Here is a 24,739-nt window from a genome sequence, read left to right on the forward strand (position 1 = left end):
TTTTGTGTTCATCGTATTCCATTTGGTTATAAAAGTGGCCAGAAAAGTGGTTTGTGAAGTGGTTTGCCATGATTAACCTTTACGAAGCTCTTGCGAACAATATTCTAATCTAAATGCTCACAAACTCACTGCTTGATAATCTATTCTAGAATTTTGCTGTTATCAGCATTAATCTAGACAATCTATAATTATCAAGTTCCTTTTCCATTTCTCTCATTTTTCAATACAGGACAATATTCTCCCTTCTCCAATCTTATGTCACTACATCTATCCTTCATGATTTCTAAAGATCATAGAAAGGAGCTTTGAGATGACATACATTCAAAAGTGTCAGATGTACAGTAATTGATTGATCCTGGATACTGAAAGTAGCCAGTTGGTCCTAATTATCTCTTTCGTTAATTTGGGCCACTTGGACCATTCTCTCCTTGTAGCAACTGTTCTGCTTAGTTTCATCTAAATTCAGTTCCCCTTTGGGAAGAAGACCAAAGGAGCAGAAAATCTCTGCCCCACTCTACCGGTATCATTTGTTATCATTCTACCACCATCTCAGGCAGCAGACCCATCCCCTTCTTTTTTTTTTTCCTTCCTCAGCTAACATACCCCACAAAGCTTTCTTCTTTGCATTTAGCTTCCCTATGTTCCCTCTGTATTTTAACATTTTTGATATTATGCAGGTATTAGTTATTACTTGCTGGTATGCATCCTTGGTAATTACATCCATCTTCCATTTCCTGTACATATCCTTTTGAACTCTTAGCTCAGTTGAATATTCAGTATCCACATTGCTTTTCTACACCTATTTTTCCCCTTTTTTAGACTTGTGTGTGATTGTACTTCCATAAGAGTCAGGCTGACGGATTTGCTTGATCTCCTTCACCTTTTCTTCCAGGAGTTGCAACATGTTCTTCCTCGACTTGTAACATGTGCAATTCTTGTCATCTTCAAGAACAAAAATAAAGGCAACATATCCTTGATAGTTCATGAGAGCATTTTTCTCAATCTCCATGATCTCTGATGAACAGAAGAGGAACACCCTCCATTAAATTTTGTGAAAGCTTTTCATTTTTCTAAAGCCCATGGAAAAATCTTTCGGTATCCCAGATTGCTGGCTTCCCATAGAAAATGACACATGGGATTTTTTTTTAGCTGTCTTCCTTTGACCTCCCTTGCCAAATTCCCCCACAAAACTCCATTTGCTCTTCTTTGTTGGTGTTCAAATTATAGTTTCGCTCTGAAATGACCAATATATTACAGTTTAACTACTCAAATATTTTGAAAAGATTTCTTTCTTATGCTGAAAGTATGTTTAATTATAGATTTATTATTGCACATCTTTTTATACACATCTAAGAAAACAAGATTGCAAAATGAGGTTGCCCTTTTAAATCTTGACTCCCATCAGATGGCCATTACTCTGTTGGCTCTGTTCCCCCCAACCAGGCATCTTCTAATTTTGTTGGGATTACAAGTCCTACAATTTCCAGTAGTCTTGGAATTCTAGAAGTTGAAAGCTCCCAATAACAGGAGAATGTCAGGTTGAGAGAGGTTGCCACAAAGTTAAGATTCATTCATGATAATGTCCAAAATTACAATGTAGAACACTCCCCTTTCAAACAACAGGGTCTGGCTATGCTTTTCATTGGTGAGTCTCAAACATTGGTCCATGGACTATCCATCACTCATGGAGATTCACCAGGTAGCCTGCCAATTTTTCTGCATTCACACTTGACAACCCATCCACTGCTTCAGTCTCCATCTGAGCTGGCTCTCAAGAACAGATCACTCACTGAAACCTAATTCACTGAAGTGTAAGTAATAACATTAATAATGTAAGTATTAATAGCAAACTGACCCAGTAAACAGTTTGCAAGCATAGTTACTGGCTACCAGTCTGACTCTGCCCAGTTGAAGCTGAATGGAAGACATGCAACCTGAAAAGTGCAAACAGGAAATGAAACAATGGATACCTTAAAAAAAGGGCTGGAAATGTTTCTTAATGACAAATTGTTGAAGAAAATTTTGATCATCAAGTTTGTACTTAAGACTTGCTATTATGGCATCGAGTAGATAAAAAATTAAATGTTAAATAAAAACTTTAATCTGGATTAAATTTTCTGGGGTGCAAAATTTTAGTTTTAAAAAAGAGAAAGCATATACTAGATAAATGCAAATAGAAATGTTCCCCCAAGATAAATTCCCATATTCTTACAGACAAAAACATTTGGAAAATGGCATTTGTTTCATTGGCAGTTCTTGTATTTTCCTTATGTTTCTTTTGTGGTGTATGATTGAAGAACATTTAAGCAACATTGCCTTGAATGCTAGCAGTCCAATACACTCAGTCAATAGTATACATTATTGTTTTTTCATTTTCAAATTGCTATTTCAAAATTAATACAACGTTCAAATATTTAGAAAAGTAGAAAAAAGCAAATTTTTATTAGCTTGCCATTAAAGGAGACTAACCAGGAAGAAAAAATAATAATCCTAGTGCAATTACTGTAAATGTTAGGCTAATAAAAACTCATCAATCAGATCTGTTGACACAGCTAGTGTTTCATACAGTCCTCTTGTTTGACTGCATCTTGCTGGATCTTCAGATTTGACACGTTAAGTATAATTCCAGTGTATTACGATTTGCCTTTCGAATTTTTCTCGGTGGAAGCAAACTTCCATTATTTCCCATCACTGCACCAGAATCCGAATGTGCTCTACATATACCAATATTTAGAGAGTAGAAAGATCTGGCAAGTTGCCCAGATAAGCAGGTCAAGGACGCATTAAGGACTGCGCGTTTTCACTGCACTTCGCGATGCATCCCTGCACGCTGCCTGCCCCCAATAATCACAGCTGGGCACAGGGACCCCCGGGACCAATGCGCTGTTAACAGAGACCCACCGATTTCGCAGGGAAATGGAAACGGGGACTGGGTGGGCTCCACATTGAAGAGAAGCCTAGCTCTGGGACCGATCACATCCGGGGCCATCTTCGCAGCAGGCTTCCACCGTGTGGGTAAACGTGGCGCCCCCGACCCTCTGAGGAAAGCCAAGGGGCTGGCAGGCTCGCCCCATACACACGTGGTCCAGCGGCCGCCCCCAGCGCCTCGAGAGAGTCACGTGCGGCCGGCGCCTGCTCCTCGAAGCCCGGTTTTTCGCCTGGCTGCTGAGGATGGTGGGGCAGGCGGTAGCCGCTTTGGGCCGCGGGCTGGAGCGCAGGAACGCCGGCTGTTGGGGTCGGAGCCGAGGCGCTGTTCTGCTTCTCTTCTTCTCCTTGTCGCCCAGGCCCCCTGGCGGAGCGGCGTGGCTACTGGGGCTGCGGCCAGAGGATACGGCGCCCGGGCGCGTGTGGCTGGAAGGGGGAGCACTGAGGGCGGCTGAGGGTTCCCGCTTCTTGTTGCGCCTCTACTTCCAGCCGCCGGCCGAAGGGAACGCCGCCAGTAACGGCAGCAGCGCGAGCGAGGAGGTTGTGCACCGCGTCGTCTTCGTGGAGGAACCAGCCAAGGTGGAGCGCTGCCCCGAACGCAGCGCCTGGGCCTCGGACGTGGAAGTGCTGGGCCCGCTTTTGCCCGGAGGCTCGGCCGGCTCGGCTTTAGCCGAGGTGAGAGTGCGGGAGCCGCGAAAGGGTGAGCCCGGCGCCGGGCCTGAAGGGCGTCGCTTCGGGCTCTGCGCTTGGGATGGACGAGCCTGGCAACTGCACGGCGCGCCGGGAGGCTTCGTGCTGCAAGTGGAAGCGCCGCCGGCGGGCTCGGCTAAGTGGCTGACCCCGTTGCCCACCGCCGGCTGGTTACGGGCTCTGGGCGCCCTAATCCTGATAGCTCTGTCGGCGCTGTTCAGTGGCCTCCGCTTGGCCGTGCTGTCACTCGATCCGATGGAGCTGCGGGTACTGCGCAACAGTGGCTCGGCTGCAGAGAGGGATCAGGCGCGCAAGGTGGAGGCTGCGCGCGGCCGAGGCGGAAGCGGCACTCACCTGCTGTGCACTCTGCTGCTCGGACAGGCGGGTGCCAACGCCACGCTGGCTGGCTGGTTATGTGCTGCCCTGCAAGCCAGTCCCATTTCCCTGACCGAAGACAGCCAAGGTGTGCCGTGGCTGCCTGTGCTGCTTTGCACCAGTGTCGTCTTCTTGGGGGGTGAGGTGTTGCCCTACTCCATTTGTTCCCGCCACGGGTTAGCCATTGCTGCACACACACTCTTTCTCACCCGCCTGCTTATGGCCGCCACCTTCCCCATATGCTATCCACTCAGCCGATTGCTGGATTGGGCTTTGCATCAAGAGCTGAGCACCTTCTCCACAAGGGAGCACCTGCTGGAGACCCTGCGGGCTGCTGACCCCCATGGTGATCTTGTGAGTGAGGAGCTGGCCATGGTCCAGGGTGCATTGGAGTTACGCACCAAGGTAGTTGAGGACATCTTGACGCCTCTGAATGATTGCTTTATGTTGCACTCTGATGCCATACTTGACTTCTCTACCGTTTCTGAGATTCTTCGCTCAGGTTATACCCGCATCCCTGTATATGAAGGTGAGCGACGAGACAACATTGTCGACTTGCTGTTTGTCAAGGATTTGGCTTTCGTGGATCCTGATGACTGCACACCACTGCAGACAGTTACTCGCTTCTATCACCGCCCGCTGCACTGTGTTTTCCATGACACCCGCCTAGATACGCTGCTCGAGGAGTTCAAGAAGGGTGAGGGCCCGGGGCCCCAGCCACTCACCTCCTGCCAGCATCACATGCCTCTCTACTCCCTGTGCACCCTGCTTGCGAGGTACCCTGGGATCCCACTGTGCCCTCTCCTGCACTGATCTACCCTCTTTCTGTAGCCTCTTTCTGTAGTCTGTAGCTAAATTCTTGGAATAGCACATCAATGTGTCTGTGTGTATATATGTATGAGGGTGTATGTGTGCCCATTTATGCTGTATCACATATGGCTCATTGTAAGTGACTGGAGTTATCCAAAAGGTTTTTCAAATAGATTACCATGATATTCTAAGGAATTTTCTCATGAAACTCTTAATAGCATTTTTCCCAATTTGTTCCACTCTTTATATGAACTGACAGGCTGTTGTCAATCCTTCTGCTTACAACTTCTATTCAGTGCAGGGAAACCATCAGCTGAGATTTGAGTGTTATTTCTTTACCTTCAATTTTAAAGGAGAAATTAGGCATAATTTTCCTATCCCAGCAAAATGTTAGGAATGTTGCCGGACATACTTGGTATGAACATATGAACCTATTATATTTAAGTCTGAACCATACTGATTCAGAAATGCTATGTTTTAAAATCCAACCTAACAAGAGGATACCAGGTTGAAAAAGATTGCCCAGTGCTAACTGGCAGTAGATCCCCCGGCCTCTGGCAGGGCCTTAGTCTTTTCCAGTCCTATCTGGTTACTCTGCGGATCAGATCTGAGTCTTGTGCATAAAGCATGTGCTACAGCATGAAGCTTTGACTCATCTGCAGCATGAAACATATTATGTCTTGTCCGAATATCTGTTGTAAACCTGTCTTCAGGAGAAAAATTATTATAGGTCAATTTAAAAAGTCTTTACAACTTCGATACCCTATTCAGACATGGCGCTGAATGGTGTCTAATTTGTTAAAACGGAGGCAAGAAAAAAAACAAGCAAGAAATTGCAACCAATAACTATAAAGAGGTTTCTGCTCTTTGCAAACTTGAGTGAGGTTGTGAAGAAGTCTGGAGTCATTCAAGAAAGGACATCGTATGTTATCAGGGTTAACGTTTAATTTAGATTTGTAGATTTCATATACAGAACCAATAAACTTGGGGATTCTGCACACATTGAATGGGATGGTCTTTAACTCCCATAATCCTATAGTCAGTGTTGCCATCTTCTGTGCTTGCTGGTATTTGTAGGAATTAAATTCAAAACATCTGGAAGGAATGAGATTTGGGATTGCTGATACAGGTTATATGCAAGGACATTGCTCACTTAAATTGAGAAAGACAGGCATTTAGTCAGACAAGAATTCTCATGAGATAGGGTTTGAATGAATAAATGGCAAACTCAGAATCCAGAGCTACTTCTGGGCTTCCAGGCATCATTTATACACACAATCTATGGGTCTTTTTCTTTGTCAACATGATAGATTGTGGTTTTAGATTTAGTTCTGCAGTTAATGATGAAACTCATTCTAGGAAGAAGAAATGAGATATAGTTGCACTGTCACAATTTATGTTGCACTGTTATAGTTTGCATTCAGAAGAATAATCTTTCTCAGTAAAGTATTTTGCATTTTTTGTGTCTGTGGATCAGAGTAATATCACTTTCAAGAGAATGGCCATTGGTGTCTCCACATATCGCCATATATCCCTTAACTGATACTAGAGTAATTCAGCTGAGCTGGATATGGCAGATGCCAGCAATCTAAAGCAGCTGTCCTTTTGAAAAGTGGGGTGTTGAACATTTGGTCTTGAAATTGCCTTCTTTTGTTAATCTCCAGGGATACACTAAAGCAGGGGTGTCCAACCTTGGCAACTTTAAGACTTGTGGACTTCAACTCCCAGAATTCCTCAGCCAGCTTTGCTGGCTGAGGAATTCTGGGAGTTGAAGTCCACAAGTCTTAAAGCTGCCAAGGTTGGACACCTCTGCACTAAAGGCTCACCTGACGCTTCTCCATTCTTCAGTAGCCATATGGAAATCCTTAAGACTCATTGATGTTGTTCAGGGTCATAAGCACTCACCATTTTATTGTGAACCTTGTAATATCAGCTACTAAAACTGGAGTAGCTGAAATACGTGGAGTTTTTGATTTCAATCTTCCCCAAACTTCCGTTTTTCAGGTACTGCCTATAGTTTGTCTAAAAAAAAGGGAGAAGGAACAGATACTTTTCTGTATTCTGCACAGTAGTGGATTTTTAAACTGTGCAGATGCAGATAGATAAACTCAACAAGACGTCCATAACAAAGTACATTTATTGGTTCATCAATAACGAAGTTCTTCTTTAATGATCAATCCTTTGCATATCTGCCTTGTAGGTAAAAGATGGTTATCTTCTAACCCATCTCGGAGCGATAGAAAGCAGCTGCCATGAGTTAGGGAGTTCAGGCAAAAGTGAAGAAAACTCCCCCAACCCATCAAGGCTCAAATTAGTGACCAATTGGGATTACAGATGTGGCCACGTGACATAAACTACATTTCCCAGTATACCTTTAACTACATTTACCATGATGCATTCCCTTAAGGGGACAGCTCATAATTCCTAAGTAACTATCCAATTCCCATAGACTGGCTGGGACAGCACACTCTCTGCCTGGAATTGTAAATTCCACTATTAAGAGAAGAGGAAAAAATTAACTATAAACTAAGATAATCAGTAAACAGTCATACTATGAATAGCAGATAACTATATAACTAAGATAAATAGTTATATAATATTATATTATAAAATAAAAATATAAAATAATATAACTAAGAGAAACAATCAACATTAATAAAGCATCAAACAAAGCAAAGCATGCAAAGCTTGAGGTTCAGTCTTCAAGTTCGGCCTCTTGTTGCAAGTCTGCTGGTCACCTCTGGCGGCCTTTTAGGGTATACAGGTACTCTTGGTGGCAAAGGTGAAAGTCTGGTGGTTGCTTCTGGCAGCTTTTTAGGAATGGTACTCTTGCTTCCACGGTGTCAGGGCATTAGGAAGCTGTTGGAAAGGGTGTTGCGGAGGCATATTCCCGTGTAGAGTGTCTTAGTGGACGTCTGGTGGTTGTTGGTGGCCATTTAGGGTGTCCTAGCGAAAGTGTACTGATTGCCGGTGGCCTTTTAGGCTGGAACGTCATTCTTGTTTGCGATGGTGCTAAAGGGCGTCGGAAGGCTGTTGGAATGGGTGGTGCTAAGGCATTTGCCTGGGTTGGAGCCTGCATCCAATCGACACTGACAATTCCTACGATCCCCTATCCTAGTGGAGATTTGATGGCCACTGGGCCATCTACATGGCCGCTGACTGACTCGGAGAAGAGAAAAGTGCGTGGGGCATTATTTCCCAGCAAGAATAGGATATCAGCCTCCGGATCTAGAGCGGGGAAGTGATGAGCCAGGTGCTGTAGGTGAGGCATGCTACTTATGACCTCAGGTGTTGCGATCTGACTGCGGTCATTCGGTACCCCATCGCATTCAAATACGGGCAGTACTGGGAACCGGGAACTTCCATTCAATGACTCTATGCAGATTCCAGTAGCTCTTCTCCCCACCATGCTTCTTGGTCCATGGCACGTTGATACAGTGAAGGGAAGTTCGTCCTGTTGCACCTCAAAGAGGTTGAAGAATGCGGGTCTGGCCAGGGTGCAGGTGCTTTGAGTGTCTATCCGCACGTACATTTTCACGGCATCTTCAGGGCATCCTTCAGGGTACACTTTGGCTAAACAGATGGGAAGACACGAACGAGGGCATGGTGAGTCGGCGCACAGTGCTGTGCAGTTGACACTCATCCTTAGTTTTGGTTGCGGTTTGGTAGTCTGCCGAGGAGCCCTGCATGCTTCTGTGATACATTGAGGCTCCTTGTCCGAAGGAGGGTTACGAGATATCTGCAGTGGCGGCTTGGAGTCTGGATGCAGCGCAGTCTGGTGCTGGTCACTATTGCTTAAGTCGCATTGCACCTTGGCTGCGCAGTACTTGGATGGGTGTTTGGATTCACAACACTTGTAGCAGTATTGGTACTCCCTTAGTAACTCTTTTTGTTGGGTCAGTGATTTCGCTGCAAATCCAGTGCAGCTATTCAGCGAATGACGAGTGTAGTGCATAGGACAAAACTGGTTTCTCCTTGTAGTGGGACATCTAAATTGGGGTGGATGGGATGAGGCAGCAGGTGAACTCTTGATGGTTGAGGAATGTACCTCGGTCTTATGGACAGCCATGAAGGGTCTTTCCCTGGTTCTCTCAGAGCTATGATAGGTATGATAGCCAGTTGTATAAGCAGATAGAATAAGCACAGAAAGCTAATTGTTAAGTAGCATTATGTAGAATGAGTATCTAGTAAAACCTGTATCTTAAATACCACAAAGTAGATGATCAGAATGGCTAAGAAGTTTAAGTGGAGCAGCATCAGAGAGAAAAACAAGAAGTCTGCACTGTGCTTAACATCAGAAAGTGTAAGAATGAACATTTTTTAAAAATTATGCAACAATGCCACTTTAAAGAGAATTATAAATGGTGATCAAAGCTGAGATGAGATTTAGCTAGTGTTCAATCCTGTATTGTGTGGCTTGCTTTAATTGGGCTAATTGAATAACATTCAGTTTGTTTTCTTAACAGTTATTCCAGATTTAGTACATTGACAGGATTTGTACATGATAAAGGTCAGTCATCACCATTATATAGTTAGGAATAGGGCCTAGTAGAGACAGAACCATAATAAAAAGTGTGCTATCCCAAAGTAACTACTTCATTTTCTTTTCTTTTCTCTCCCATCATTATAAATTCCTTCCTTCTCCAGGGCCCAAGATAACAGTTCCTTCAACTTACTTTTCACTGTATGGAAAGTAGCATATATTCTTGAATTTCAAGAAGCAACATCAAGTCTATGTTTGCATTGCTTAAACATTTCCTTCACATGGAGGAGCAGGTGGTTGGAATAATTTTGCTTTTCATTCCCGTTTCAAAAGGGGGTCACTTCTTAGTGGACATTAGTCAAAGGCCCAGAATCCTCAAGTAATCCACTTCCTATCTTATTTTGGGCGCAGTGGGCATTAAACACAATATCTCCTGCACAATTTGTTTTTGCTTATTCTTTCCTTCTAGGTAAATCACACCTTGCAATCGTGCAGAGAGTGAATGATGAAGGGGAAGGAGACCCTTTCTATGAGGTGATGGGAATTGTCACTCTGGAGGATGTGATTGAAGAGATAATCAAATCGGAGATTCTGGATGAGACAGATCTCTATAGTAAGTATTAGGGGGCCCACTAAGAAGACCCAAAAATGGTTTGGGGGTGAAATAACAACACAGGAATTATAATTTTGCTTCTAGCAATTATAAAATCCTTGATAAAATATCTTCATTTCCCTTTCCACAATTCTTACTTGTTGAACACAGCTTCTTCTTATTCTCCAATTAGACCCTATAGAACTTGCCAGTCTTTTTTTCTTGTGTAGTAGCAGCTTTCAGTTAGGGCAGCAATTGCTTTGATGACAAACCAGAATCCCATACATCTCAGCTTCAGTGCCCATCTAAATGAAATGGGATAAGTATATGTCTATCCCTGGATATTAATATCTCATTAGCACAAATGCAAATTCTTGAAATAGCATCTTCCAAAATGAGACCTTTCTCATTTCATTCCTTCTTTCCTGTAAGACTAAACATTGGGCATTAATGGACTATGAAAAATACCTTTAATGTTGAATGGTGGAACTAGAATGGGAGATGTAATTGTGTATGTTTAAGATTGGGGACTCCAACAATGTGGAATCTTACTGACTAGATTTTAGTTTGGTGTAGTAATTGAGGCACCAAGCTATAAACTGGGAAAGTGTGAGTTCTACCGCCACATCAAACTGGGTAGCTTTCTCATCAAACTTTATCAACTCTACAAAGGAGGCAGTGCCAAGAAAACTGCAAGGATTTCTCCACATTGTCTCCACTAAGAAAAGTTTAAGAAGGCATGGTATTTATTTTCTTCTTAAGGAAAAAAAACAAACAGCTGTACTGCTGATTGTACATATTTACTTAGAAACAAATTCACTGAAAGTAAAAATGTTTAGGACTGCAGCGTTGCTTGAAAGTACATACAGTAACAATTTAAGGAAATATTACAAGTTTGCTTGATGATTCTGTTTTCTTTTTCTCATACTCAAATTCTTTTTAAAATTACATATTATGTATTGTGTCTGTAGTTGATATCCTGTTAATCTAAGGCATAAGCTTGGTAACCCCTGAAATTTGTTAACACTTCACATTGCTTAGGTATTGTAGTTTGTATTTTAATAAAGCTTCCTCCCCCCCTCCCCCCAAAAAAGGGTGGGGGGGTCAATAGCTTTGGGTTGGACAGAGTTGATAATATTTTCAATGCTGTAGAAAATTGGAACTCAGGCTAGGAACTGAGATAGTTGTGTCTGAGTTGTATCTGAGTCTTTTCTAAATTCTCAGAGGTGTGACTGTATTTTTTACTTTCTTAATCCTCAGCGGACAATCAGAAAAAGGAAAGGATCCCCCATCGGGGTAGGAAACCTCATGATTTCTCCATCTTTAGCCTTTCAGATAGTGAGATGAGAGTAAAGATCTCACCACAGCTGCTACTGGCCACTCATCGCTTCATGGCTACAGGTATCTGGCTCTTCTTAAGCTGTTGCTGCATTTTTGATACCGTATATGCCGGCGTATAAGACGACCCGGCGTATAAGACGACCCCCCAACATTTCCACTCAAAATATAGTTTGTTATATACTCGCCCCCTCTTCCGCACGCCTTCCACTTTTGCACTTTTTTTTTTTTTTGAGGCACTTTTGTCTACCGTGGAAACGAATCCCGTGAAGCTGAAAGGAGCAGCCAGCCTTCTCCCAGCTCCCAAGGAAACGAGGCTCGCACCGCCCGGGCTCCGCTGAGGTATCCGGCTGGGGCTGTCAGGAGTTGTTACCGCTGGCGCGGCTCCAGTCCCGCGTTGCCTCGGGAAGGGAAAGGCAAAAAGAAAGAGCCGCGGCGGCGCTTTGTAATGGCAGCAGCGGCTCCTGGTTTTGCCTTTCCCTTCCCGAGGCAACGCGGACTGGAGCCGCTGAGCCGCGCCAGCGGTAACAACTCCTGACAGCCCCAGCCGGATACCTCAGCGGAGCTCGGGTGGTGCGAGCCTCGTTTCCTTGGGAGCTGGGAGAAGGCTGGCTGCTCCTTTCGGCTTCACGGGATTCATTTCCACGGTGCTAAAGTGCCTCAGCCGCGGGCAGCCGCAGTGCTTCCCAATTACTATTTGCCGGCGTGTAAGGCGACCCGGCATATAAGACAACCCCCCCAATTGGAGGCATCTTTTTCAGGGCAAAAAAGTCGTCTTATACTCCGGCAAATACGGTACTTATTGTTTGATACTCATGCTATTAGCCAGTATCCTGAGTAACTTGGAATTATGCTTTTCTAAGAACAGAATGGCATTCATGGTTTTTTTTTTTAATCTTAAGATTTGGCATCCAACTCTTCTGTGGTTTATGTTTTAAGCAGCCAGTTTAATTTAGAGTAGAGTGGATAAGATGTGTAATGGCATCATTTTTCTTTCACTACTGTCTTTTTCCACTGGGGTAAGATATGGTGACCCGAAGAGACCTCTGCAAAAGGATAGCTGACAACTATAGTGAGGGCTAAGGAACCAGTGAATAAACTGTTTCCTTGGCACCTCTCCAAATGAGAGGAGATCACCCATGTTTGCTTTGGATGGCTGCTTCTCACAAAGAGGCCACAGGACAACATTTTTTGAGTGTTGGGAGATCATGGAATCAGCTATCTTACTTGTGACCATAGCAAAGCCTTTTAAAGCAGGAGTCCCCAACTCCCGGGCCGCTGCCCACCTTTGGGCTGTAGGCCAATCAGAACCAGGCCACGGGCATATACGCACTTGCTCTGGGTATACACGCACTTGCTCTCCCACCGCTCAAGTGGAACCAATCTTTCTCTCCCCTTCCCCTTCCCTTCCGGTCCATAAACCTGAAAAAGTTGGAGACAGCTGTTTTAAAGAACACTAAGTTTGCAACGCTCACTTTCTAATCATTTACAGAGATTGCTTATTCATTAGAATAAAGCTATTAGAGACCTTCAGAACAAATTTGAAAAGTATTTATCAAGTACATTTATCTTCAACTCTGGACAAAAGAAAAATTAATGACAAGCTTAAGGACATAAAGGATTTGAAATAAATAGCAAAAAGATGAATAAGATTTTGATCTAAGAAAATTATAAATTCATTAAGCTCCATATAAAGATTCAGATTTTAGAATTATCTATAAAAATAAAACAACTTCTCATGAGAAAGAGACTTACTTTTGCTATCCAGGCAAATGCAAGTCATAACAAAAGATAACTTATTATTTTAGAAACTGAACTTTAGAGGGGATGAAAGATTTTAAAGAGAATTAATGTCAGTTAAAACTGGGACTTACAAAATAATACAAAATGTTATAACATTGGAAATATAAAAGGAAATAGTTGAAGAATTGGGCCAGAAGTTAGCAACTACAATATCCACACTGTTAGTAATGACGTCTGCTTCTGTGAATATATGGGATATATGTTTAAGCATATATTAATGAAGAAATGACAGATGTGGAAAAAGAATTATGTGATAATACAGAAAAAGTATAGAATGTGGAACTACAAATGGCAGGCCAAGCGAATAATTTGGAAGAGGATGTTTTTCTGCATATATAAAAGAAACTTGCTGAAGTTTTAAAAATACAAATACAAATGATAAACCAAGAAAATGAGGTGGAAAATATTTTCTTACTGGACCTACAAAAGAGGCTTGTTAAAACTTTGAAAAAATATGTGAAAAAATCTGGGATAAAGAAGAATTGAAGAGAAATTAAATCCTATGACAATATTTGAATTAACGATTAAGACTTAGATATAAAGGCTGTAATGCAGGGGTGTTAAACTCAAGGCCCGCTGGCCACACCTGGCCCGGGATGTGGTCAAATCCAGCTTGCAGAACCATCCTGGTCTACCTAATGCAAAGAGGAAAGATCAGCCTGGTCTGTTTGGTGCAAAGAGGGAAGAACAGGCCAGCATAGCTTCGGCCTTGTCTACCCAGTGCGAAGAGGAAACATGCCAGCAGTTTGGGGAGTGGCATCAAGCTGGCCATGCCCACCCAGTTGGCTACGCCCATCCCCCTCCCAGGTCAATCACAGCCCTGATGCGACCCTTAATGAAATTGAGTTTGACATCCTTGCTATAATATAAAGTTTGTATATTTGATCAAGGCTATAAGACTTTTTTTGCAATATTCTAGCAACTCTTTATGGACTTTCTGCTGATACTAGGATTCAAAAGTTGATGTTTTATAAATTTGCCTGTAGATAAGGGATGAGATATTGGGTGAAGAGAGATAGAGAAGGTGAAAGATATTGAATTATATGTCTGATGAATGGTGGAAATCACTTCTTTATATATTTATTTATTTTTCTTTACTGCATTTTTCCCTTTTTTCATTCTTTGTTCCTGCACTACTAATTCTTTGTCCATTCTTTTTCTCTAAGTTTAGTTTTTATTAGTTTTACTACTATAGTTCAAATTCTTAGTATTTTTTTAATTTGAAAAAAAAAACCTCTTTCTCCGAATACCTTTCTCCTGACTTGTCCAAGCAGAGAAAATATAGTTACTGCTCTCCTCTTTTCTTCCTTTGCAGAGATAGAACCTTTCAAGATACCACATCTCTCAGAGAAGATCCTGCTACGGCTTCTCAAACATCCCAATGTCATCCAGGAGATGAAATTTGATCACAAAAACAAGCGAGCACCTGATCACTATCTTTATCAGCGTAACAGGCCAGTTGACTATTTTGTGCTCATTTTACAGGTTTGTCAAGATTGTGACAGAAATTTGTGACAGCTTTATTATTTACTATAGGAAGCATTTATATGATTAATTAGTCTTAAAAAACCTGGGAAATAAATGTGTATATAAATATGGAATCTTGGTACCAAGAATAGGAAAGGACATGTTCCAAGAATTTGCTTTAGATATTTCTCATGGATGGCTACAGAGTTCTGATCATGAAAAAAATCTTTCCACAAATTGCAAGTTTACTCAAGTACAGGTCATATTAGAGAATAAAGAATAAGTAATTAGCCTACAAATAAAAATCCAGATCTGAGTTTCAATTTTACATACAGCATATTTGTTTCAAGCTCTAAAATAAAGAGGGAACCATTCAGAAGAGAAAAATATTTTTTAGAAACTTGACTTGAAGTGACTAAATTTTATCCAAATAAGTTTGACAATGTTTTCTTCTATCACTGGTACACATTATTCATACTTTTTAAATTTAAATATTATCCAGCTAGTCATTCAAATTTAAAGCGTTACTAGAGTCCCATGAATTTGGAAGTGGGACTGAAAGATTATGTTTTAAATTGACTGGTATTGTTTTAATAGTTCCCTAATAAATTTCCTTAGGATTGGTTAACCTTGCTCATTTTTTCTTAGGATCTTCAGTTTTACTGTCCTTTCCTTTGACATTTCCATAGCTGCTGTATTATTGAGTACTTTCAACTTTAAATCAAGTATAGGTTGTCTAAATTCTGTTACTACCAAATATTTCAAGATATCTTTTTGATGTTTCCCTGCTATTTTGATTCATATTTCTGTTTTTTTTTTTTCCTTTATGAAGGAACACCTACAAATATTTGTGAATCGACTGGCCTTGTTCTTACCTGAATCATTTTATTGGGTTACATTATGTATATTTTTCCTTTTTTCCAATGGGTAATCAAATATCATGGAAGAGAGATGACTGGTACAGCTGGAATACATGCCTGTTTTGTTTGTCTTGTTTTGTTTTTTAGGGAAAAGTGGAGGTAGAAGTAGGAAAAGAAGGATTACGATTTGAAAATGGTGCTTTCACATACTATGGTGTCCCAGCAATCATGACTGTCATCTGTTCAGGTAGAAATCTAAAATTAGCCACAGAATAGGATGATAGAAGTCACAGAACCAGAACCTAGAATGTTCAGAGTAAATGAGCTTAAATATGTAGTATACAGGAACTTGAAATTTTATTCTGATTTCCACTTACTAAGCATTTAGGCAAATATAAGGTAAATAAGAAAAAAACAAGTGAAGACAGACACCATAATTGTAGGGGAGAGCTGAAAAAATCTGTGTAGCAAGGATACATAAAGTCTGTTGGCTCAAGAATTAGTCCAGGCTTTGCGTTATGCAATAAGAGCTCCAAAAATGGTAGTAGACCCTGGGCCTGGAACAGGAGGAAGTACAGATTTTTTAAGGAGTGAAATGTGTGCCTTAGACATCTGCAAGGCCTAACACCTCTCAAACTCTCATAAATTGAAAAAAGTACCCAGTGTTTTGGCCCCATCTGCAAAATGAATACAGGTAGGTTGCATATGATTCCTGGATGGTACTTTTTCCAGCCCTCACTTTTTTTGGCTTCTATCCCTTCTGAGGTTTTGGAAGAAGGCACAGACACATTGATAAAATATTTTTAAGCAGAACGCCTTCATTTCATATTAAGTGAAATTGCAGTATTGGAACATTAACAGAAAATCATATGTTGGGAAGAAATAGATTTATAAAGCAATTTTCTTTTCCTTACAAGCAGGCAGGTCTTGAAAATCAAAACAGTAACAATATTTGAGCCATTCACTTGAGCCTGATCCAGGCAAGCAACAGTTGATATTAACCTTCTGCCTAAAATATTGTTATGCCTGAAAATGTGTCTGTTCCCTGTTCTGAGCAGGGATGATACAATAAAGGTCTGATTGGGTATTCACATTCCTTTCCCCCCTGTCTTTTTAGATAATGATGGGCGTAAAATGAGCAGCCTGGCTGGATCATCTTTCCTGTGTATGTACCTTCTACCTGACTTTTTTTTTTTTTAATAAGGTGATATAGAGGGCCATTTTTACTAAGCATTGCCAGCTCTACCAGAAAAGTTAAATAAAGTCCACTGTTTCTTGACACCCCAATCCTACTTATGAATTATGAATCGGGATGGGGTGGGTCAGCTATCATGTAGCTTTGCAGCATAACAATTCTTTAATATATAATTTGATATACATGTTTTAGAGCAGCAGTTCTGATGACATGGTTGATAGAACTATAGAACTATGGGTTAAGCCAAGGCTATTTTTAAGATTGGTTTATTAAACAAGAAATACTTGGTCTTGTTTGCAAAACAATCTAAACCTGAAGCTACACGGCTGAGTGTAATATGGAGCTAAACATGTTAGTTAACTCATGTTGAGAATTGTGAACTTCTCAGTTTAAGGTTATGTAAACACAAAGAAGATCTGCCTTACTACTCTATCCTGAACCAGTTCCACAGTAAAGTATTGGTCCCCTTTGGAGCAAAGTTTGAGCATCTCAGGGGCAGCGAAAAATAGGGAAGGAGCCACAGCAGGATGAGGAATGAAGAAACCATGGAGATATCATCCCAGGGGAAAAGGGCTACAGAAAAATACATTTGCGAATACTGTTCTGCTACTAACATAGTCCATTTGGTACTCGATTTATTGGTGAGATATTTAAATATGTTGATCACCAACTTGGTTCTTTCCAGACCAGCTGGACTTCTTCGATATCAGTCAGCATAATTATAATTTATAGTAAACGAAGCTGGTGTAATGTATTTTTTCTTTCCTATTCCTTTTCTGTAATGAACAAATCAAGTGCAACCATATAAAAACCTAACCTTTAGTTGACTGACCAGTTAAGTATATTGATATATCTACCACAGGTATCCATAGCTCCCTAGGGAGATTTCTGCAGTCAGTTTTAGCTAACGGCAGCATCTATTGTAGCTCCATGTCATTGCTGGTTTCTTTTTCTTTCTCTACTTTTAATTATCTCTTACTGGGGGCTCAACATACATTTTTTGAAAAAATGATCCCACCATCCTTGACTTATTCAGTTGCTTCTGCTGGCACAATGTTTTTGTTTTCTTACCAATAATTCTTCCTCCCTCTCAATCTTAGTGCTCAAAACAGAACAGAAAATTTAGAAGAGCATAATTTGTGCCAGACGCATTGTGAATGTGTGATTTTTTGCATTATTTCCCTTGCCTTTGAAAGCTTGAGCTGGTTCTGCATAAATTATTCTGAATAGTAATACAATAAAATGAATATGCACTCAGTGCAGTTCAGGTAAGTCTGCAAAAATAAGGCAACTTTGAAAGCTTGGGTCTGTAACTCATGAATATTTTAAAACTAATTTGGTGTTTAGCATTCTGCATTCCATTGTCTGTGTTCTTGGTGCCATCAAATGGTGATTTGTGGAATTGCATCATGGATTTATAAATGCTCATGAAGTATTTATTAAATCCACTGTTTTTAATTTCTGTGAGTCTCAATGTAATGCTGTGAAGTGAGATGCAATCTCCAGGATATAATGCTAGACAGCCTGCAGAGGAACTTCTTTTCAAAACTTACATTCTGTTTACTTCTCCTTGCCCAAGTTATCTAGAAATAAAACTAAATTTTACAAAATGAAATGAGCTTAGGTAATATTCATAGCTCTAACTCAAGGGCTATCAAACTCTCAGCCCACGGGCCGGATGCGTCATGTGCTGGCCACGCCCATGCCTGGTTTAGCGAAGGGGAAAATGTCACAATACATCACGTGATGCTGCCATGACGACATGCGTTTGACACCCCTGCTCTAACCTGTCCATGATGCTGAGTAGCTCACTCTTGGTTCCTTCTAAAGTTTCCTTGCTCCTTTTCCCTTTTCTCCTGATTTTTGTCTCCTGATCCTTGTCTTCTTTCTAGTGCCCGTGTCTGTGTCTCGTACGTTTGCCTTCAGCCGAGGGGAATCTTTGGCTGGGTCCCCAGGTAATAATATACAGTACATGTCACCCAGAAAGAACCCCAGTTTTGCTGCCTTATGATTTTGGGTGTGTGTCCTTCTCTGACTCTTTCCTCCTATGAAACATACAGGCTTAGAATATCCTGCATGCTTGTAAAAAAAAAAAAATCATTGTGAACTTGTGTGCATGTGTTCTGCTTGTCTACAACTGAATCTGTTTTTTCCATGCTGAGCAATATTTTGTATCCAGACCCATGCATATTATTATAACAATTACTATTTTCCTCATATAAGGAGAGAAGCATTACTTGAAAGATTATTTTTTAGTAAAAGAAGAAGCTAGTATGGTCCAAAGCAAAGGACTAACTTGTCATTGTGCTTATATAAAAACATGCTTGGGTCCCTTGCAAAGGACTCGTTGACTTTATAAAGAATAATTTGGAGACTGGCTTGTTTTACAGGAAACGTGCATTCTGGGATTGCTGTGCTCATGACAACCACGTTTTGAAAATTGACACTATATAATCTCAATGGTTTAAACATTGCCTAACCCTTTTTCCACCCTAGGAAATGTGTTACTCAAAAGGATGTTCTGAGTCTGAGTCAAGTGAGGAGAAAGCTATTAAAGACGGCTGAAACTCTTTAGCTGCAGCTGCGGTTCACTGCTGCAGAGATACAATTTCTGGTTAATAATAGAAACATATACTCACTGGTGTGCAGGAGAGTCTTACTTAAGAAAGAACTTCTTAGTAAAGCAGCCAAGTGGCAATAATTGAAGAGAGTAAAGAAGTCATTATAATACAGAAAAAATATATATTATAAGCATTCATTCAAACACCTATGTAATTCAGATCATTAAAAGGGAAACAATTAAGATTGTGTGGAAGGTGTAGTTCTAAGTTACTACCTCCTTTGAAGTAATCAGTTTATAAAGTCTTGCTTGTGCCATAAGAAGTTTATTCATAATTGCTATGCAGATCCATTCAGGAATACACCATCACGGTCAGTAGATTGTCTTAAATGCTGTAATTATAGCAATTTCTGTCAGAATGATGACCTTTAGAAATATAACTATAGAGTTCATCAGCCAGTATACTTATCTGATTGGATGGAACTATTAGGAGTTATTAAAAAAACACTTTGATTGTATTCAGACATGAAGTTAAGGAAATGTGAAATTCAGAATTCTACTTTAAATAGTCAGGGCTCCTATGTCTATATAAACTTCCCAACAGTAAGGTCTTCTTGGAATGGATCTTTACTTTGAGAAGACGTGGGGTGCCATAGGTTACGGTAGTAATTTTTCCAGAATAGGAAGCCTAGAAATAAATGGAGATATTAATACAAGCAAGAAAAATGAAAAACAAATAATAAAAAGGAGAGTGAAGAGCAAGGGAATTTAAATATAGGAATTTGGCACTAGAAAGATAAAGAGATACTTAAAAGATTCCTCTGTTAGGTATAGATACGACATGGAGGGGAACAAACTACCTTCATTTCTGGAAGAAGAGCAGAATAAAAGGCAGCATAAAAGCTGACACACACACACACACACACACACCCTTACCTCAGGCATTCTACGAGAAGCAGTTGAAATGCAGTCTTACATTTGACTGAGGTATTAAACCAAGAAGATTTTACTGGAATATACTTTTGTTTTCCTTTTTAAAAAAATCTAGTACTTTTCTTTTTCAATTGTACTTTTAGGCTTCAATCATCTTGGCCTTGCAAGTCCTGATCATTGTTACAAAGTCCCTGTTCTGTAAGCCTGAACAGAAAGCACAACATGTAGGAACCAGGAAACATACTGTAACATTTTGTTGTTGAGATTTTGACACATTAAGATTTTTGGGGGGGAAGTTTATGCAAAATGAAAAGCCGATTGTTGTTTTGGGTGAAGTTCATTCCAGACAAATTGTCAGTGTTAAGAACAGTTAAAAGAATCTTAAACAGTCCTTCCCCTTAGCTCATAGAAGCCAAATTTTAGACACTGTGTTTTTCTGTTGTTCATCACTTCTTCTTTATTTCTAGTGAATCAATCCCCATCCCGTTGCAGTGGATTAAACCGCTCTGAGTCTCCAATTCGAGAACGTAACGACTATGGAGGCAGCAGCACTCAACTTCATAGCGGCAGCAACAACATATACACTCCAGATTATTCTGTTCATATTCTGTGTGATGTACAGTTTGTCAAGGTATCTGCTGGACTGGGTGATGGAAAGAAGTGTCCTATTGTTCTTTTATGCCATGGATATGAATAGCCTCATGCCAGGATTACTCCATGTATCATGTCCAAGAAAATGTCTATATAAGATTGCACTTTATGTGAAAATAGGTTTGTTAACTGCATAATTAATGAGCAAGCATGCTGGACATAACACAGGGACAATGTGAATCTGGTAAACTTGTGAAGAGACAAGACAAAATTGAATGATAAAGGAAAAATGGGTGGGAGAAGGTTAAATCGGTAGAGTAACACATACAGTTTTGGCTTCTAGCAAGCTTTTAGAAGAGGCAAGTCATCCTTGTAAACCTTTGGCTTCTGAGGAGTACACGTGTAGCCTAAAAATTGTGGGAAGTGTTATGGGAATATATAATTTTACTCTTCATTATTGCCAGCTGTGCTATAAATTTACTCTATCAAATCACTAAACATAGATGTTATAGCAAAATGGCCAGCATATGATAACAATTCTCACTTATTTTACAAATAATATTTTATTTTTAAGAAAAGTATTCAGTAGCAGCATAGCATTTCAGCAGTGCTATACATTTCAACACCAATAAAATTAACTATATTTTTCTATCTGACATTAGCACATATACATTTCTTTCTTTACTTTCTTGCCTTTTAAACAGCAAAAATTAGCACCGTCCAAATAATGAAAGGAATAATGATTTCAGGTTGTATGCGACCTGGAATTCAACAACCTTGGGATAAATTAATCCATTCATTAAGAATTTTAATTACTCTCTGCTTAAAATCTGTGAGAAAAAAAGGCAAAAACAATGCAATTTTGAAAGCAAGTATGGTGTTGAGGAAAGTTACATTGCTATGGAGCAGAATAGTAAACCATAAATAATGTTGCAGAGAAGAAGGGATATCGAGGGGAGACCAATGTGTAGAGGGTGTAGTGGTTAAGACACTGGGCTAGAAACTGGGAGATTGTGAGTTCTAGTTTCACCTTAGGCACAAAGCCAACTGGGTGACCTTGCGCCAGTCATTCTCTGTCAGCCCTAGGAAAGAAGCAGGGGCAAGCCACTTCTGAAAAGTATACCAAGAAAACAGCAGGTACTAGTCCAGGCAGTTGCCAGGAGTCAAAAACTGACTTAAAGGCAGCCCCCATCCTGCCAAAAAGTGTGATACAAATGATGAAATAAGGAAAGGACAGCTCTTCACAGGTGAGAACTGCATAGAATTGAGGCAAAAAAGAATCAGAGTTGGGAAAATGAGACGAAGGGATTTATTTAAGGCCTGATTTGTGGAAAATATGAAATATAAACCTGAAGGCAACAATAGAAGCACATAGAGCCCCCCCCCCCAAAAAAAAAAAAAATCTGAAGACATAGGCTTCTGATGGAAACAGGGTTTTGTAATTTTACAGCAATTTTTTTAGTCAGTGAAAAAGAAAAGGGAAATGTGTGAAGTTAAAACACCCTTACACTCAGGATGTAAAGGCTTGTTGTGGTAGCAGAACATCTCTCAAAATCTGTTGTTTGCATTCAACACTCTTCAGTGGCACCAGATTGGGGAAAATATGCAGAAACATAGTAGAAGTTAGAAACACTGGAGAAATGAATTTGCAGAACTAGGCAGTTATCTGGCAATTCCTGTTTGATTTCTAGATTACTCGGCAACAGTATCAGAACGCACTGACTGCCAGCCGCATGGATAGCTCTCCTCAGACCCCCGACATGGATGTTTTCAATGATGGTGACTCCACAAAGGCTCCCACAGTCAGAGGCACCCCACAGACACCCAAGGATGGTCCTGCTGTCCTCTTGACTGAGAGAAGTAGCGTTGTGGGTAGGTGTACTACCAAACATTTTCCTAGAGTGCCTTTGTAAAAAGACGCCTGTGGGAGTCTTATTGTACAAAATTATTTTAGTTCTCTGTTTTAAATTTATACCTGCCCTAATCAGGCCAAGCTCAAAACAGTTAAACCAACTATTTTATTACAATATCCTCTGCTTGTATTCAGATTTGTATATTTTCATATATTTATGATGATATGTGCCCTGACAGGTGCTGCTGAGGTCTCTTTATACCATGCAGCCAGCAAGTCAGAAGGGAATATAAAGAGCCCCACAGACTCTATGTTCCTGCACATGGAGGGGGTCCCCCACAACCAGGAGGAGTTGACAGGCCACCCAGAAATCAGCGTGCAGAGTAAGTATTTAAGAGCACGTAATAGTAGGGCAGGAAGAATGCAATGAGCTGTGAGGGAAGGAGGAATCCCAGCCTTATTTTGATTATTGTTGCATTGCAGAAAACGAAGACTATATTGTCAGGCTGGAACCTGAGTCCTCAAACAAGGAAATGGAGCTCAGCACATCTCCAGGTGCTCCTCAGGAACCCCTAGGAAAGAAGTTGCTTTGGACACTTAGTGAGTCATATCAAAGTCCTGGGGGAGGCATTTGTTCCCATAAAATTCATGGCATATGGAATGTAGTTTTGGCTGCTCAAGTACAATCACCGCCCTCCCCCACCCCACTTAATTGTTATTGCGCAAGTATCCAGGATATACCAGTCAGCATGTTACGACCCCTGACTAATGGGATACCTGGAAAGTGTTCCTTTTTAGAACTGTTAGTTTTGAGGTAGGGTTATTTTCCTTCTACAGTAATTACCAACTTTGATACTGCTGCTTGATACCGCAGGTGGGAGGAGAAAAGCTTCGGCAGACGGTGAGAAAAGTTCAGATGACAATACTAACTTCACATCTCTTATCACATGAGTAGCAACATGGCTCTGCTTTTCTCACAGGTTAGTATGTGTTGCCCTATTCTTAGCAGTACCAATTACTTCCTAAGTCACTCACTCTAAATATTTTAGAACAATGTGGCCAATCATAACGAAACAAACCAACCTGGAGAGAACCATACTTATATTTGTTTTTATTTGTTTTCAGATAGCACATAAAGATTATGTTTTCAGACAGGCCCATAATAGACACTTTATCCGACAAAATTATCCACGCACTAAATAATTGCTAGTCCAATGTGTTGTGTGAACCCAGAAACCTGTCAGTTAAATATCAGGAGAGAGACCAGTTTAAACTGAAATTACATTTGCATTTTTTCGTAGCTCTTCCCCAGACTATTTCATATGGACCTATAATACTATCACTTCTGACTAGTGGCCTTGCATGGCTCAGTTAGTCCACCAAGGAAGCAAAAAACAAAAACATGGGGTCGAAACCTCAAAATGATAGGGGGGAAGTTCAATAGCAACATTAGAAAATATTACTTCACAGAAAAAGTAGTGGAAGCTTGGAACCAACTTGCAGTGAAGGTAGTAGGTAAATCATCAGTAACTAAGTTAAACATGCTTGGGATAAACACGTATCTATCAACCAACAAAAATTAAAATAAATAAAATTTATAACAATAAATGAAAATAAAATTAATTAAAAATAATAAGGGCTGACTCGATGGACCTATGGGTCTTTTTCTGTTGTCAGTTTTCTATGTTTCTATACCAAATACGAAGTGTTTGATTATAAAACTCATTGCCAAAGTTTGACAGTCACAGAAAACATCTCCTAAACATTCCAGCATCCAAGCAATGCCTCTGCTGACTCCCTGGCCAAAATGGAAGGGATCATTAATGTAGTAAAGCTTTAATAGTATTTTTCTGGCACAGGGCTATGGCATACAAGGCAGGAAAAGCTCAGAAACCTTTTATTCCTCCAGCTGGCTACCCTGGACTCAGCATAATCATATGCTGCTAGATCAGACAATAAGGAACCATGATTGAATTAAGCAAGTTATGCAGTATCTCCAAACTGGTCCATACTGTAGACTGCTAGTGGCCCACAAGATTGTCCATCACAGCTTCCCAATGTATTCTAGCCAGGGCCCACTCACAAACTCAGTTCCCACTTCCTCACACTCACTACCTGTCTAGTCAGCTAGCCAAATTACAGCCAGCATCAATTCATACCATGACTCTGTGTTCAATACCATTGAGCTTGTTGACAAAATGGATGAGGGGCTGAACATTAGTTAGATGAAGTTTACAAATGATACAAGTAACAATATGTATACTA

General features: G+C 40.6%; 1 protein-coding gene across 3 annotated transcripts; it reads left to right on the forward strand.

The window, feature by feature from the left end:
- The first annotated feature begins 3,046 nt into the window (after positions 1-3,046).
- Positions 3,047-23,453, forward strand: CNNM1 (cyclin and CBS domain divalent metal cation transport mediator 1). 3 transcript variants are annotated; one of them, XM_087964754.1, is made up of 12 exons: positions 3,047-4,687; positions 9,753-9,896; positions 11,136-11,276; positions 14,332-14,501; positions 15,491-15,590; positions 16,461-16,508; positions 18,431-18,493; positions 20,499-20,662; positions 22,314-22,494; positions 22,714-22,857; positions 22,958-23,074; positions 23,349-23,453. In XM_087964754.1, the coding sequence occupies exons 1-12, from the start codon at positions 3,172-3,174 to the stop codon at positions 23,423-23,425; spliced, it is 2,865 nt and encodes a 954-aa protein (XP_087820880.1). In that variant the 5' UTR covers positions 3,047-3,171; the 3' UTR covers positions 23,426-23,453. The 3 variants fall into 3 exon arrangements, with proteins under 3 accessions (XP_087820880.1, XP_087820879.1, XP_087820878.1); XM_087964753.1 differs by having other exon boundaries at positions 3,092-4,519; XM_087964752.1 differs by lacking the exon at positions 18,431-18,493 and having other exon boundaries at positions 3,092-4,687.
- The last annotated feature ends 1,286 nt before the right edge of the window (positions 23,454-24,739 follow it).

The sequence above is a fragment of the Notechis scutatus genome, chromosome 4 (assembly GCF_049901735.1).
Source record: "Notechis scutatus isolate UNSWTSFEM ecotype Mainland chromosome 4, rNotScu1.2, whole genome shotgun sequence".
Lineage (NCBI taxonomy): Eukaryota > Metazoa > Chordata > Lepidosauria > Squamata > Elapidae > Notechis > Notechis scutatus.